This window comes from Euphorbia lathyris, chromosome 9 (genome assembly GCF_963576675.1).
Source record: "Euphorbia lathyris chromosome 9, ddEupLath1.1, whole genome shotgun sequence".
In the NCBI taxonomy this organism is placed as follows: domain Eukaryota; kingdom Viridiplantae; phylum Streptophyta; class Magnoliopsida; order Malpighiales; family Euphorbiaceae; genus Euphorbia; species Euphorbia lathyris.
This window is the reverse complement of record NC_088918.1, coordinates 57,669,749-57,682,249: the sequence shown is the minus strand read 5'-3', so window position 1 is coordinate 57,682,249 and position 12,501 is coordinate 57,669,749. Positions and strand designations below refer to the sequence as shown.

The 12,501-nt window shown below is 31.4% G+C and overlaps 1 protein-coding gene across 1 annotated transcript; it reads left to right on the top strand.

The window, feature by feature from the left end:
• Positions 1-5,728: 5,728 nt before the first annotated feature.
• LOC136206774 (protein SLOW GREEN 1, chloroplastic) lies at positions 5,729-7,158 on the top strand. Its single transcript, XM_065997940.1, has one exon. The coding sequence runs from the start codon at positions 5,839-5,841 to the stop codon at positions 6,880-6,882; it is 1,044 nt and encodes a 347-aa protein (XP_065854012.1). The 5' UTR covers positions 5,729-5,838; the 3' UTR covers positions 6,883-7,158.
• Positions 7,159-12,501: the final 5,343 nt, after the last annotated feature.

Here is a 12,501-nt window from a genome sequence, read left to right as displayed (position 1 = left end):
CAAAACCTTAGGAATATTTTTGCTCTTAGGCTACAAACATTAGTCTAAACAAATTTTACATGAAGTTTTACCCTCCTCCCTCAAATCCTGGATCCGTCACTAGAGGTAAGAGATGATCAAATGAAATCATGTTATGATTTGATAAAATTATTAGAAAAAAAAAGTAAATAAATAATTATTTACATATTCTAATAAAAAAAAATGAGACTTTATGGCCTTTGAGTGGGTGACAAGCGTTATTTGGTGGATCTCTATAGGCCTGCCAACTGTCATGAGCCCATTATATATGTTGTATCAACTATAATATGGAGAAGGGTCAATGTCATAATTAAACATAAAATTACAACTAAATCATATCACCAAATTTAATTCTTAATATATCATTATTCTTTATATATTATGATTTTACATTATAATTTAAAAATTATAGACTCCAATTCATAAATAATAAATCTTAAAAAATATATTTTAGATTTCTAATCTATAAATTATAATCCTTAAAATATATTAAAAGTAGTGAATTTACTAGATTGATATAATCCAAAATTATAATTTGATATACTTGTAAATAGTTTCTAAAAGATGAATTTCTGTGTAATTTTCCCTATGGAGAATAGCAACAATATCATCACTCACTCTTAGGCCATCTAGATCAAATACTATTTTTTCTTCAACCCACTACACCATTTATTACATCAAAAAAAATATTTTCTACTTTATTCCATTCTACCTAACACTTTTATTAATATTTTATTATTTTTTACATATATTATTATTATTATAATTATCATTATCATTATCAATAATCTATAATAAAAATTAATTCGAAAGCTAATTAAAAATAATAATAAAAAATACCATAACAAGGTTATTAATTTTAAACTAATAATAATTATTTAAATTTATTTAAATAATTAAATATAGTTAAATTTCTAGATTAGCTAAAATTAATATTGCAAAAGCCTAAAATAGAACGAAGATAATGAATTAAAACCATAGCAGATTACATAATATAAGAAAATCGGTATACAAATAGAATGCTACTTAGCGTATGCCATATATTGAAAATAATACAACACGAGTACATGAAATATATAAAAGTAATTGTTGAACCAACTCGATCGTTCTAATTCATCGAATCAGAATATACCTTCCAAAGATGCTCTATTAATTCATTCCGAAGATCAAACTATGCATTTTCATCTCTAATTTGTCGATGTCGCTGTAGGAAATCATGAAATTGAGTATCATAATTTGTTGGACTTTCTAGATTTGAGGGTGTTGTAAGTGGATCCTGAATGGGTAATGATAGATCACGTTCATCCTCAATTATCATATTATGTAGGATAATGCACGTTCGCATAATATCATGATGCATGTTTTTCCTCCAAAATCGTGCTGGGTTAGTAATAATGGCAAACCTTTAAAACTCCAAAAGCACGCTCCACCTCTTTTCTGCATGATTCATGTACCTTTGCAAAAATGTCTCCACTTTGGACCTTGTAGGTTACGAATCGTTTGAACTAGGGTAGACCATTTAGGATAAATACAATCAGCTAAATAATAACATGTATTGTATTCTTTTTCATTAATAGTATAGTGCGTTGGAGGTGCAATACCATTAGCAAGATCAGAGAATAAATTAGATGAATCTAACACATTAATATCGTTATTGGTTCCAGGCATACCAAAATATGCATGCCATATCCATAGATCATAATCTGCCACTACTTCTAGAATAATTGTCGGTGACCCAGAACATTCGCTATGCCAAGATCATCACCCGAAACTCCATATGCCAAAATTCGTAAGGCAGCTATTACTTTCTGTATAGATGACAATCTCATTCTACCAACAGCATCACAACGTTGTTGAAAGTAAACATTATGAGCTTTGACTGCATCTATGATACGGATACAAAGATCATGAGAAATTCTAAACCTTCTTCGAAAAGTCTTAGCATCGAATCGTGGATTACTACTAAAGTAATCCTCATTTATATTTTCATCTACTTCACGATTACGATAGATAACTCGATAACCTTTGACTGAGCCAACATGAGATGAGCCACTACTCTGACTACCATGTTCTTTATATTTTTTTATATCGAGATAATAACTTCATTGTGATTTCATGATCAATGCCATCGTCTGAAGATGAATCGCTGGTAAGAGATAAACTCATTTCAATCAAGTTTGAGTACGAATAAAATGTAATAAAGAAGTGTGAATAAAATGAGCTGAAGTGGTGTCTAGTATTTATATACAATTAAAATAAGGTAAGTTCAGGAATATTATCTTTTGCTTTATGGAAAAAATAAATTGGGGCACAATCATTACATTTTGGAATGAAATATACAAGAATGTCATCATTTGTTTTATTGAAAAATGGAGTGATGCATAGTAAGTATATATTGAAAAAGACATGTCCGTGAAAAATATTGAAAAGGATGTCATCATTTGATTTATTGGACAGAGTTAGAATCTACGGAAAATGAATATTTTTTCTTCTATAAAGCTTTGGGCACAATTAGTGCATCGGGAAAAGTTAGTATATTGGGAAAAGAAGTTTTTTTTTTCTTTTATAAATACCTTAATCGTTAGATTTAAATTGCATTCACTTCATTCAAAACACTTATTCTTACATATAGTTTTACATAATGACTCGTGGAGATGGATTCACTCATGCAGAAGACGAGCTTTTATGATTTGCTTATATGGAGATTACACAAGATCCGATTACGAGAACAAATCAAAATAGACAAGAAATTTGGAAACGAGTAAAAATTGCATACAATGGAAGGAAACAAATGAGTTGGGAGGAGAGAAACTGGAGATCATTAGAGTCCTGAGTAGGAAAAATTGAGAAGGCTATAAGAAAATTCACATGATGCATCCGACAGATTGAAGGGATGAGGATAAGTGGTGCATCTCCTCAAGATATAGTTAGTATTTTTTATTTCTTTAATCTTGTTGCTTAAATTTGTAGGCATGATGAATCTTTCATAATAGTTTTAAATTTATTTCAGATGGAAAGAGCAAGAACACTAATGAAGACAAATATCAAATAGAAATCGAGGTTCAAATTTGATCATGTTTGGACTATGATGAAAGATTTGCCAAAGTTTAATGATAATGTCCAAAAGGGTAAAAAAGAAATTGAGAAAGTCACAGTCTTCATTCTTATCGTTGAAGTTCGAGACTCCAACTTCTGAATTTCCAACACAACAATCACCAGGTCTATCTGATTTTAATATTAACATCAATGAAAATAATTCCACATCAGGATCGGAAAGACCATTAGGAGTTAAAAAGGCAAAACTTAAAAAAAAAAAAACTCGGTCAAAAGCAATAATGGAAAACACGAATGGAGAAGATTCAAAATTTTATGATTTGGTAGAAAGATCAATTCAATCTCATGACAAAGCAAATCAAATTCGTGAAAAAGAAAATGGAATTCTACATAATGTCGAAGGATATCAATGCCATTGAAGATCTAGTTGAACGTGAATACTGGAAGCTAGAAAAACAAAAAAGTTTTGCAAGCTAGGATTGTAGAACAATCTCAACCGTCTGAACCGCCTCTGCCATCCAACATGAACAACTTTAGTTATTTGCACAATCTTCAACCACCAAGCCATCAAATTATAATTTTTTCATGGAATAGATTAGTGTTTCAATAGTTATGTCGTTATTTTATTTAAATTGTGTCTCTAGTATTATTGTTGTAACATGTTCCAATAGTCATGTCGTTTTGTTTTAATCGTGTCGTGTTTAGCTTACTATTATTATTGTTGTTTTAAATTATGCGTTTGTAGTGTTATCTTAATTAATGTTATTTCAAATTGAATGTTATCTTAATTGTCGTTAGTTTTATTATATGATTTTTAAATATATTATTTAATTTAATCATTTGCAATTTTATTCAAAATATACATTAATTTATAAAAAAATATATACTACACAATATAATTATGGGTTAAGGAGCAAAAATACCACTAACGTTTTGGGACAGGTGCAATTTTATCCCCTAACGTCTAAAATTGTGCAATTTTACCCCTAAAATTTTAGCCACAAGCAATTTTACCCCTAACGTTAATGATTTGGGGCAATTTGAGAAATAATTTAATCCCAAATCATCAATGTTAGGGGTGAAATTACTCTTGGCTACAAACTTTAGGGATAAAATTGCACCATTTTAAACGTTAGGAGTAAAATTGTTCATGATCCAAAACGTTAAGGGTAGTTTTACACTTTAACCCTATAATTTTTAATAACATTTAATTAAAAAATCTTTAAAATTAAACCTAAATTAACCAAATATTTTTTGAGAAAAACAAATTAATAATTTTCATTAAAACATAAAAATTACAAAATTTTTAAAAAATAATAATAATAAAATAATTGTTCCACCCATTTGGTGGAACAACCAACTTCAACCAAAAATGGTTGAAGTTGGCGCTCCACGCTTCATTGGCGTGGAGAATTGGCGGTGGTTGGAGTGCCAACCATCGCCAATTAAGCAGCTCCAACCATCATTTGGTGAGGGTTGGAGTTGCCCTTAGGAATTCTCCTACAACTATAAATATCACACTGGAATCTACAGTTTTTTAGAAAATACATAATGTCGAGCACTTTTTTTTTTACAATTTAAATGCCAATTTTTGTATCCAATATTAGAGAACAACAAATTTAATCTTTACACTAAAATGTACAGTAGTATAATTTCAAAACTCATTAATAAAAAATGATTTTTTAAAAAATTTATATTTTTACCATCTTTGTTGAAATTGTAAACCTTATGTTACTGAGAAAAAAATAATCAATCGTTAATCATATTTGAAATTGCACAATCTAATAAATTTTAGGTATAAAATCGTATTGTTTTATATATAGAGACTAAATTCATGCTCTTTAATGACTATATTGGTAAATTTATGTTTTATCCATATTTTAAAAGCATTTTGTTAAAGTTCCAAAAAATCTAAAATTTGGATTTTTGTTTGAGTATACATGATTTAGACATGTTTATGTATCGGGTTAGGGGTTTGAGCGGATCCAACAAGATTTAATATAAAAATGTTAAGTTCAAGCTTAAGCTTAATTCAGTTTGCTATTAATTTTGGTTTAGAGCTAAAAAAATCAAATCAAATTCCAATCTAATCATGCCCATCTAAATTTAATAATTAATATTAGTAGAAGATTTAGTTATATTTTTATAAATTCTAAATCCATAGAATTCGCGAGTTTTTGCAGACCTAATTGAGTATTTTTCTTAGCAGGTCAATTACATGAATATCATAATTAACTATAAAATTACAATTAAATCATATCACCAAACTTAATTCTTAATATGTCAGTATTTTTTATATATTATAATTTTACATCATAATTTAAAAATTCTAGACTCCAATTTATAAACCATAAACCCTAAAAAATATATTTTAGACTTCTAATTTATAAATTCTAATCCTTAAAATATATTAAAAGTATTGATTTTACTAATTTAACATAATCTAAAATTATGACTTGACATAGTTGTAAATAGTTTCTAAAAGATGAATTTTGTAATTTTCCCTTTTTCTTGTTAAAACCTTGTCTATTGAAGATGGACCTAGCGGGTATTTTGGGCCCGTGAACAGGTTATCAGTGTTGATGACCCATATCAATAACAAAACCAAAACGACAGCGTTTATAAAGAAACAGCATGTTATAATTTATTTTCGCCGTCAAGGTTGATGGTTTTGAACAATCTCTTCTTCCTCGCCATCCCCAATTTATCCATCAGGGTTTTAGGGTTTTAGCCATTTTTGTCTCTGCAATTTTCTCTCTTCCGAATATGGATTCTATTGCTAGACTGAACTGTCCTCAACGGCCTTTTCAACTCTCCTTCAATCCTAACCGTCCATCCTTCTCCAAACCCTTATTTTGCCTGCCTCTTAGAAACTCACGTCCACCATCATCGTTAAAATATTCCTCCATTAGAGCTTCATCTTCTCCCCACAAGATCCATCAATCATCTCAAAACCCCAAGCCTTCTCTCCTCCAAACCCTTAACCCTCTCCTCAAATCCACCTGCATCACTCTCACTGCTGCTGCTGCTTTATTCTTCTTCCGTCTCCAAATTAAGCCTGCAATTGCCGCCCCGATTGCTGCCCCTCCTACTGAAGAATCCACTAAGGAATCCTCCAAGGAAAATGTTTCATTTGAAGAACAAGAAAGAGCTCTCGAAGAGCACTTGGCTCAAAACCCTACTGATACTGAAGCTTTACGAACGCTCATGGAGGTAAGGATCAGATCCCGCAAGCTTGTAGAAGCAGCCGAAGTTGTGGACCGTTTGATCGAGCTGGAGCCGAATGAGGATGAATGGCCATTGCTAAAAGCTCAAATTTTCAGCTACAGCGGAGATTTTGAATCGGCGAGGAAGATTTTTGAGGAAATTCTTGAGAAAGACCCTCTTCGTGTTGAGGGTTACCATGGGCTAGTGATGGCGGGATCTGAATCAGGGGATTCGTTGAATGATGTGATGAAAAGAATCGAATCAGCCATGGATAAATGTAAGAAGGAGAAGAAGAAGTCTGATTTGAGGGATTTTAAATTACTGATTGCGCAAATTAGAGTGATGGAGGAGAAATATTTCGATGCTTTGAAGGTTTATGAGGAATTGGTGAAGGAGGAGCCAAGGGATTTTAGGCCTTATTTATGTCAGGGAATTATATATACTCTGATGAGAAAGAAAGAGGAGGCAGAGAAAAAGTTTGAGCAGTTCAGGAAGCTTGTCCCGAAGAATCATCCATACAGAGAGTTTTTCCTTGATAACATGTTTGCAACAAAGTTCTTCTCGGAGAAGGTCCTGAGGGAGGAAGCAGGTTCAAGTAGTTAAGACAAAAGGAGAATGTATTTAGGTGAGCAAAATAGCAATCTTTTATTTTCTTTAACAATTCCCTTTTGATAGTATTTTTGTTAAAATGTCACATAGCATATGCTAGTTCAAGTCCATGTCTTAGTTGTGATTCCACCATTATGTTCTCCATTAATGGGCTCATTCTGTTATGAGTTTAAACTGAACTCTTTAAATTTTGTTTTCAATTGTGTTTAATTACATGTTCAGAGTTGTATACTTGATAATAAGCATTCACATTTGTGATGTTTTGTTTCATATTGAGAAATCATCTAGCTTGATTTATCTTAATGCCATTAAGTTGAAAGAACAGAATGAAGTACATGTTCCTTATGTTTTTACTCTGGTCAGCCCGATAGGCTTATTAGGCATCTCAATTCATTTGGAATGATTTAGTTTTGCAAATCTACCCCATATAAGTTATCCCTTTGCCAAACTCAGCAATAGCTTCTTCATTTAACTTATACCTTCTTCACTAACTATTGCCAATCACTCTCAATGAGTACTGAAGAAGGCAAACAATTTTGCCACTTTTGTTTTCCCAAAATGATGATGTTGCTGGAAGAATGCTACAACAGTTATGGCTTTAGCTTAGAAACATTTATGGGGAAAGCATTAAACTCACTTAGGTAAAAAACTGTGTTCCTGATGGAATTGGGTTATATGTGGTTTTTTCTGCTGTCTTAGTAGGAATGTTGGATATACTGCATTTGTTTTGGAAGAGTTTTTACATGGAAAAATGGTAGTTTAACCTCTAGGAGTGTATTAACGTTCTGGAGTTCAATTTTGGCAGTAACAGAAACTTTTTGGACATAAATATGTATATATTCTGTTTCTGGAGAAATTCATATGGTTTCATAGGAACAAAGAAAGACTTTGAAAGCTTGACAAACCGGAGAATTTCTGTACTATATACCTCATACTACATTTGAGTTGGTTCAGTTGCCTGAATCTCCAGCAATTGGTGTTAGCATTAAGATTCTTCACCTTCTTAAGCTTGGGATAACATATACTAGGTTGATAAAGTAGCAATCTTTTTTCTCTCCTCTTTTCTTTCTTTTCTTTAACAATTCCCTTTTGATAGTAGTTTTTTTTGTTACAATTCCAGATAACATGCAATGTCTCATTGTTAATTCCAATGGCCATTTGTCTCTGTTTACTTCTTCAGTAGAAAATAATGCAGTATACATAGTCTAATCTGTTATGCTTCAAGTCGTTAAATTTTTTTTTCTTGGCGTCACCGCTGCAGGAATTTTGAGTGTTTTCATTGTGTTACATGTTCTATGTTGTATACTTGATAATAAGCATTCACATTTATAGGTAAGGAATTAAATTTAGCATTTCTTACGCCGGAACTACCATGACCATGAGTAGTTTCGGCCCCTCCTGTCTCCACGAAATTTGAGACGGTGGTGGTTTCGGCCCCCTGTTTCTAAGAAATAATGATCGGGTGCATAATTAACACCTAAAATTGGTCTAGGTCTTGTTAGGTCCTCCCTGAATCCAAAATTCCATTTTTTTTGGCCTGTTAGGCTCTCTCGAAATCCAAAATTCTAATATATTTGGCTTGTTAGGCCCTCTTTGAATTCAAATTTCTAATTATTTTTTTTTGCCTGTTAGGCCGTTCTTAAATCCAAATTTCTGAATTTTTTTTTTTTTTTTTTTTTTGCCTATTAGGCCTCTCTAAATCCAATTTTTTCTATTAGACAATTTTTTTTAACATGTTAAGGATCGTATACACAATATAGCTTAATTTTGAAAAGTTTTACATTGGTTCTTGACCACGTGTAAAATTGGGCCCCTCGACCAGACAATCCTGTATCCGCCACTGTTTGTTGCGTGGGCAAAAAAAACTGGGTTTCCGGTGGAATTGGGTTGTGATATGTGGGTTTTTATGCTGCAGTATGAATGTTGAATCTGCTGCATTTGTCTTGGAAAGATATGTATTGTGTTGAGATATGGTTTAGGAATGTTGACTCTACTACATTTGGCTTTGGTTTGGAAGAATATCATCTATTTTGTTTAGAAGAACATTTTTTTACATGGAAAAGTTGTATTTTAAATAATAATGAGGAAGGCTCTTGGAGTGCATTAAGCTGTTCAAGATGTCTACAACTACAATCGACTTTCAGGAGTTCAATTTTGGCAGCAAGAGAAACTTTTTGGTATGAGTATTTATATCCAGTTTCGGGAGAAAATTCATATGGTTTCATGTAGGGCTGGACAAAAAAAAAAAAACACCGAAAACCCAAACTAAGCTTAAAGTCAGGTTAACCCAAACCGAGAGATTATGGTTTTCAATTACTATATGAACAAGATTTCTATAGTCAACTGAACAATATACTTATCATTATTGCTATTCATTATCTTAATTTTTTCTCAATTTATTGCGTGATGGATGTCATCCTGATGTGAATAACAACTTTATAACATAAAATGTACAAGATTTATGTAGTTCATTTTTTAAGGTTATTATCTTTTTGTGCTATATGAATTTTAACTTTTGATTAATGTTTAAATTTAGGGTTAATTATAAAATTGGTCCAATTAAGAGGTCTATTTACATTTTTAAACTCATTACAACACATCTTACCAAACTTGACATTTTTATTGTTAATTTTTCTGAAATACTCTTAGTATATTATCATTTAACACTACTTGTACTTCACTTCTCATCTTTTATGCAATCCAATTTCAATTTCATACCTCAATCCAAGATCTAAGCTCTTCCGTTAAAATTCATTTATATAGTTTTGTTATGTGTATTTTAAGTTAGTTTGCACCTTGGAGATTGAAATTTGGAGGGTTTATCCAACCTCATGGGTTCGAGTTCGCTATTTTGCTTAGCATAATCCTAAACGGCGAAGCAAAAGTGTCTAAAAAATCGTAAACTATGAAGCAAAAGTCTACGCAATGTGAAGGTTTATGGTTTATGAGAATGGTGTTCACAATTAATTTAATCGCGGAGTAAATTAACTTCACAGTTAAATTAACTGTGAAGCAAATTCCTATTATAGTTTTTTACTCTATCTGCAGTTGTTTGAACTGCGAAGGAAATATCTTTCACAATTTTTTGTCATGTTCAATAGTTGTTTGAATTGCGAAAATGATATGATACTTTTGACTGTTTTTTTATTTGTTTTGATAATGTGCTTGTTTCTCAACAGTATCAGTATGTCAACCAATCATGTTTTGTATGTGATCACATGGAACGATCAATGGAAAGAGAAAAGTTATGACATACGTAAGTGATGAATCGAAGTTGCTTCGACATTCAACAAAAATCAACTTTGAGATTTTATAAAAGAGTCTACACTTCTGTACGTGTTGATTCAACCTCATTTGATTTACGTATGACCATGCAAACAACTTACAGTCCAACAAAGTTCTTGGCTTAGTAGTTCATATTGTTGATTCCAGTGATGTTGAGTGCTTAATAGAGTATTGTCGAATGAATCTAAGATATGTGATTCCACTATATGTTAGTTTTGAACCACGAACAATAGATTCATAACTACCGCGAGTTATAAAGAAGGAGAATGTCGAGACGAGTAACCTCCTAGAAGACATTACACGTCAAAACATTGTGTTAGTTTAATCAAGTTGTGATCCAACCATTAAAGTTGGCACTCATTAGGTAAGCAAAGAAAATATCACAGATTTCAACCTCATTTCCAACCCAGATGTAGATGATATAAGCGAGAATTCATTTTTTAATTTCGAAGAAACGATTGAATTCTCTTAATTTCGAAGAAACAATATGTGAAGAAGATATTTGGAGTCCTTATAACCCTAATGGTGATAATGCTTATAATGATGATGAAGAACAACCTACCCGATAGAAACAACCTCGTCGTGAAAGTGTTTCCGAAATAAATGCACAAGCTGATCATGTCTCATGTAGTATCTATGAGACAGATGATGAAGAAAGAAGAAAGAGAACTCATCAATTTCGATGGTTGTCAAAGTTCCATTACGCACCTATGGTTCCTATTCTATCTAGTGCATAAAAAAGGGTGGTCGGTTCAATGGTGCATGATATATTATTAAACAAACGAGAATTACAAGATACACTTAGAAAATATGCAGTTAAGAATAGATTCGAATAGAAAGTGTACAAATCTAACAAGTCCTTGTTTGAAGTTAGATGTAAGCATGATGATAAATGTAAATGGTGGATTAGAAGTATTGTGGTATAGAATTTCGATATGCTCAGAATTTGAAGAAGAGATGAGATTGATCAACACACATGTGTCAGAGATAAAATATTACCACATCACAGGCAAGCGAAAAAATGAGTTGTCGACATACTACTTACGGATAAATTTTATCTCGAGGATAAAGTGTATTGATTAAAAGACATTGTTAAAGATTTTGAGAAAGTGTATAAAATCAACATGTCTTACATGCAAGATTGAAGGGTAAGATGTTTGGCTTTAGAAGTTGTTGGAGGCTCACCTGAAGAGTCATATATGTTGTACCGGACTACTGTGAGACAATGAAGAAATGCAATTTAGGTACGATGACCCATATTGAAACTGATGATGATTATCACTTCAAGTACTCCTCTATAGGACTTTCACTTAAAGCGTTTGAAGAATATATTCGACCTGTTATTTGTATTGGCATAACTTTTTTGAAAGGTACATTAAAGTTGGCAAAGATGGTAATAACCAAATTTAGGAGGTGTTTCGTTTGCGCAGGAGTAGCAAAATGGAATAAAAAAAGGGAAACAATGAGAAATGAGTGGAATGATCCTAAAATTTTCTTATATGTTTGTTTCAGTTCTATAAAGGGAATCATATCATTCCCTTTGTGGATGTTTGATTCAAATGAGGTAATAAATCAAAGTTGTGTTTTTAACAATAATTTCTATACATACACGTGTCTGTATTAATAAAAATATAAAAATTAATTATCTCATTTGATTTAACCATTAAAATCAAAAGATGATGAAACTAACGAAACTGAAATAAAATTAATCAAACAAAATGTATAAACATTCTATTTAAAAATAATAATTAAAAAAATATTAAAATCAAATAATATGATAAAAAAAAATTAGTCAAATGATAAAAATAATAATGAATGTGAATGCTAAATTACTCTAAAATTAAAAAGATAAATGAGGTGTATCAATGAGCTATAGAATTTTTTATTTTGACGAGGCATTTTGGAGATTAAGACAACTACATAGTCCTGCTGGCAGAATATTTAGAAAAAGCTGCCATCCAAAAATCATGAGCATAAAATAAAATAAGAGCAATAAGAAATAAATAATAAATGAAAATGTCATTAGAAAATAGGGTAAAAGAGAGAAGTGGTGATTGAAAGTTGAAAAAAGAAGCATAGGGTAGGAATGTTATTCAAATTATGTTTCCTTGTGGCATAGCACACTCCGTAAGACCTGCTCTTTCATATGGTGAATTGCTGAATGAGTTCAAATAAAAGGCTGCCTGTTGTGACTAAAATCCGCTCTTACAGGAGATTCTCTTCCTGCCACTGTATTGTCTTTATCTCATGTCTTCTTTTATAGGTTTTATTTTAAGTTTCATTCACTAAAACATGATTAAACAAATACAAAATCGGACTAATTAAAAT

Excerpts from the sequence above, each read along its gene's own strand:
- LOC136206774 (XM_065997940.1), top strand. The coding sequence starts at position 5,839 with ATGGATTCTATTGCTAGACTGAACTGTCCTCAACGGCCTTTTCAACTC.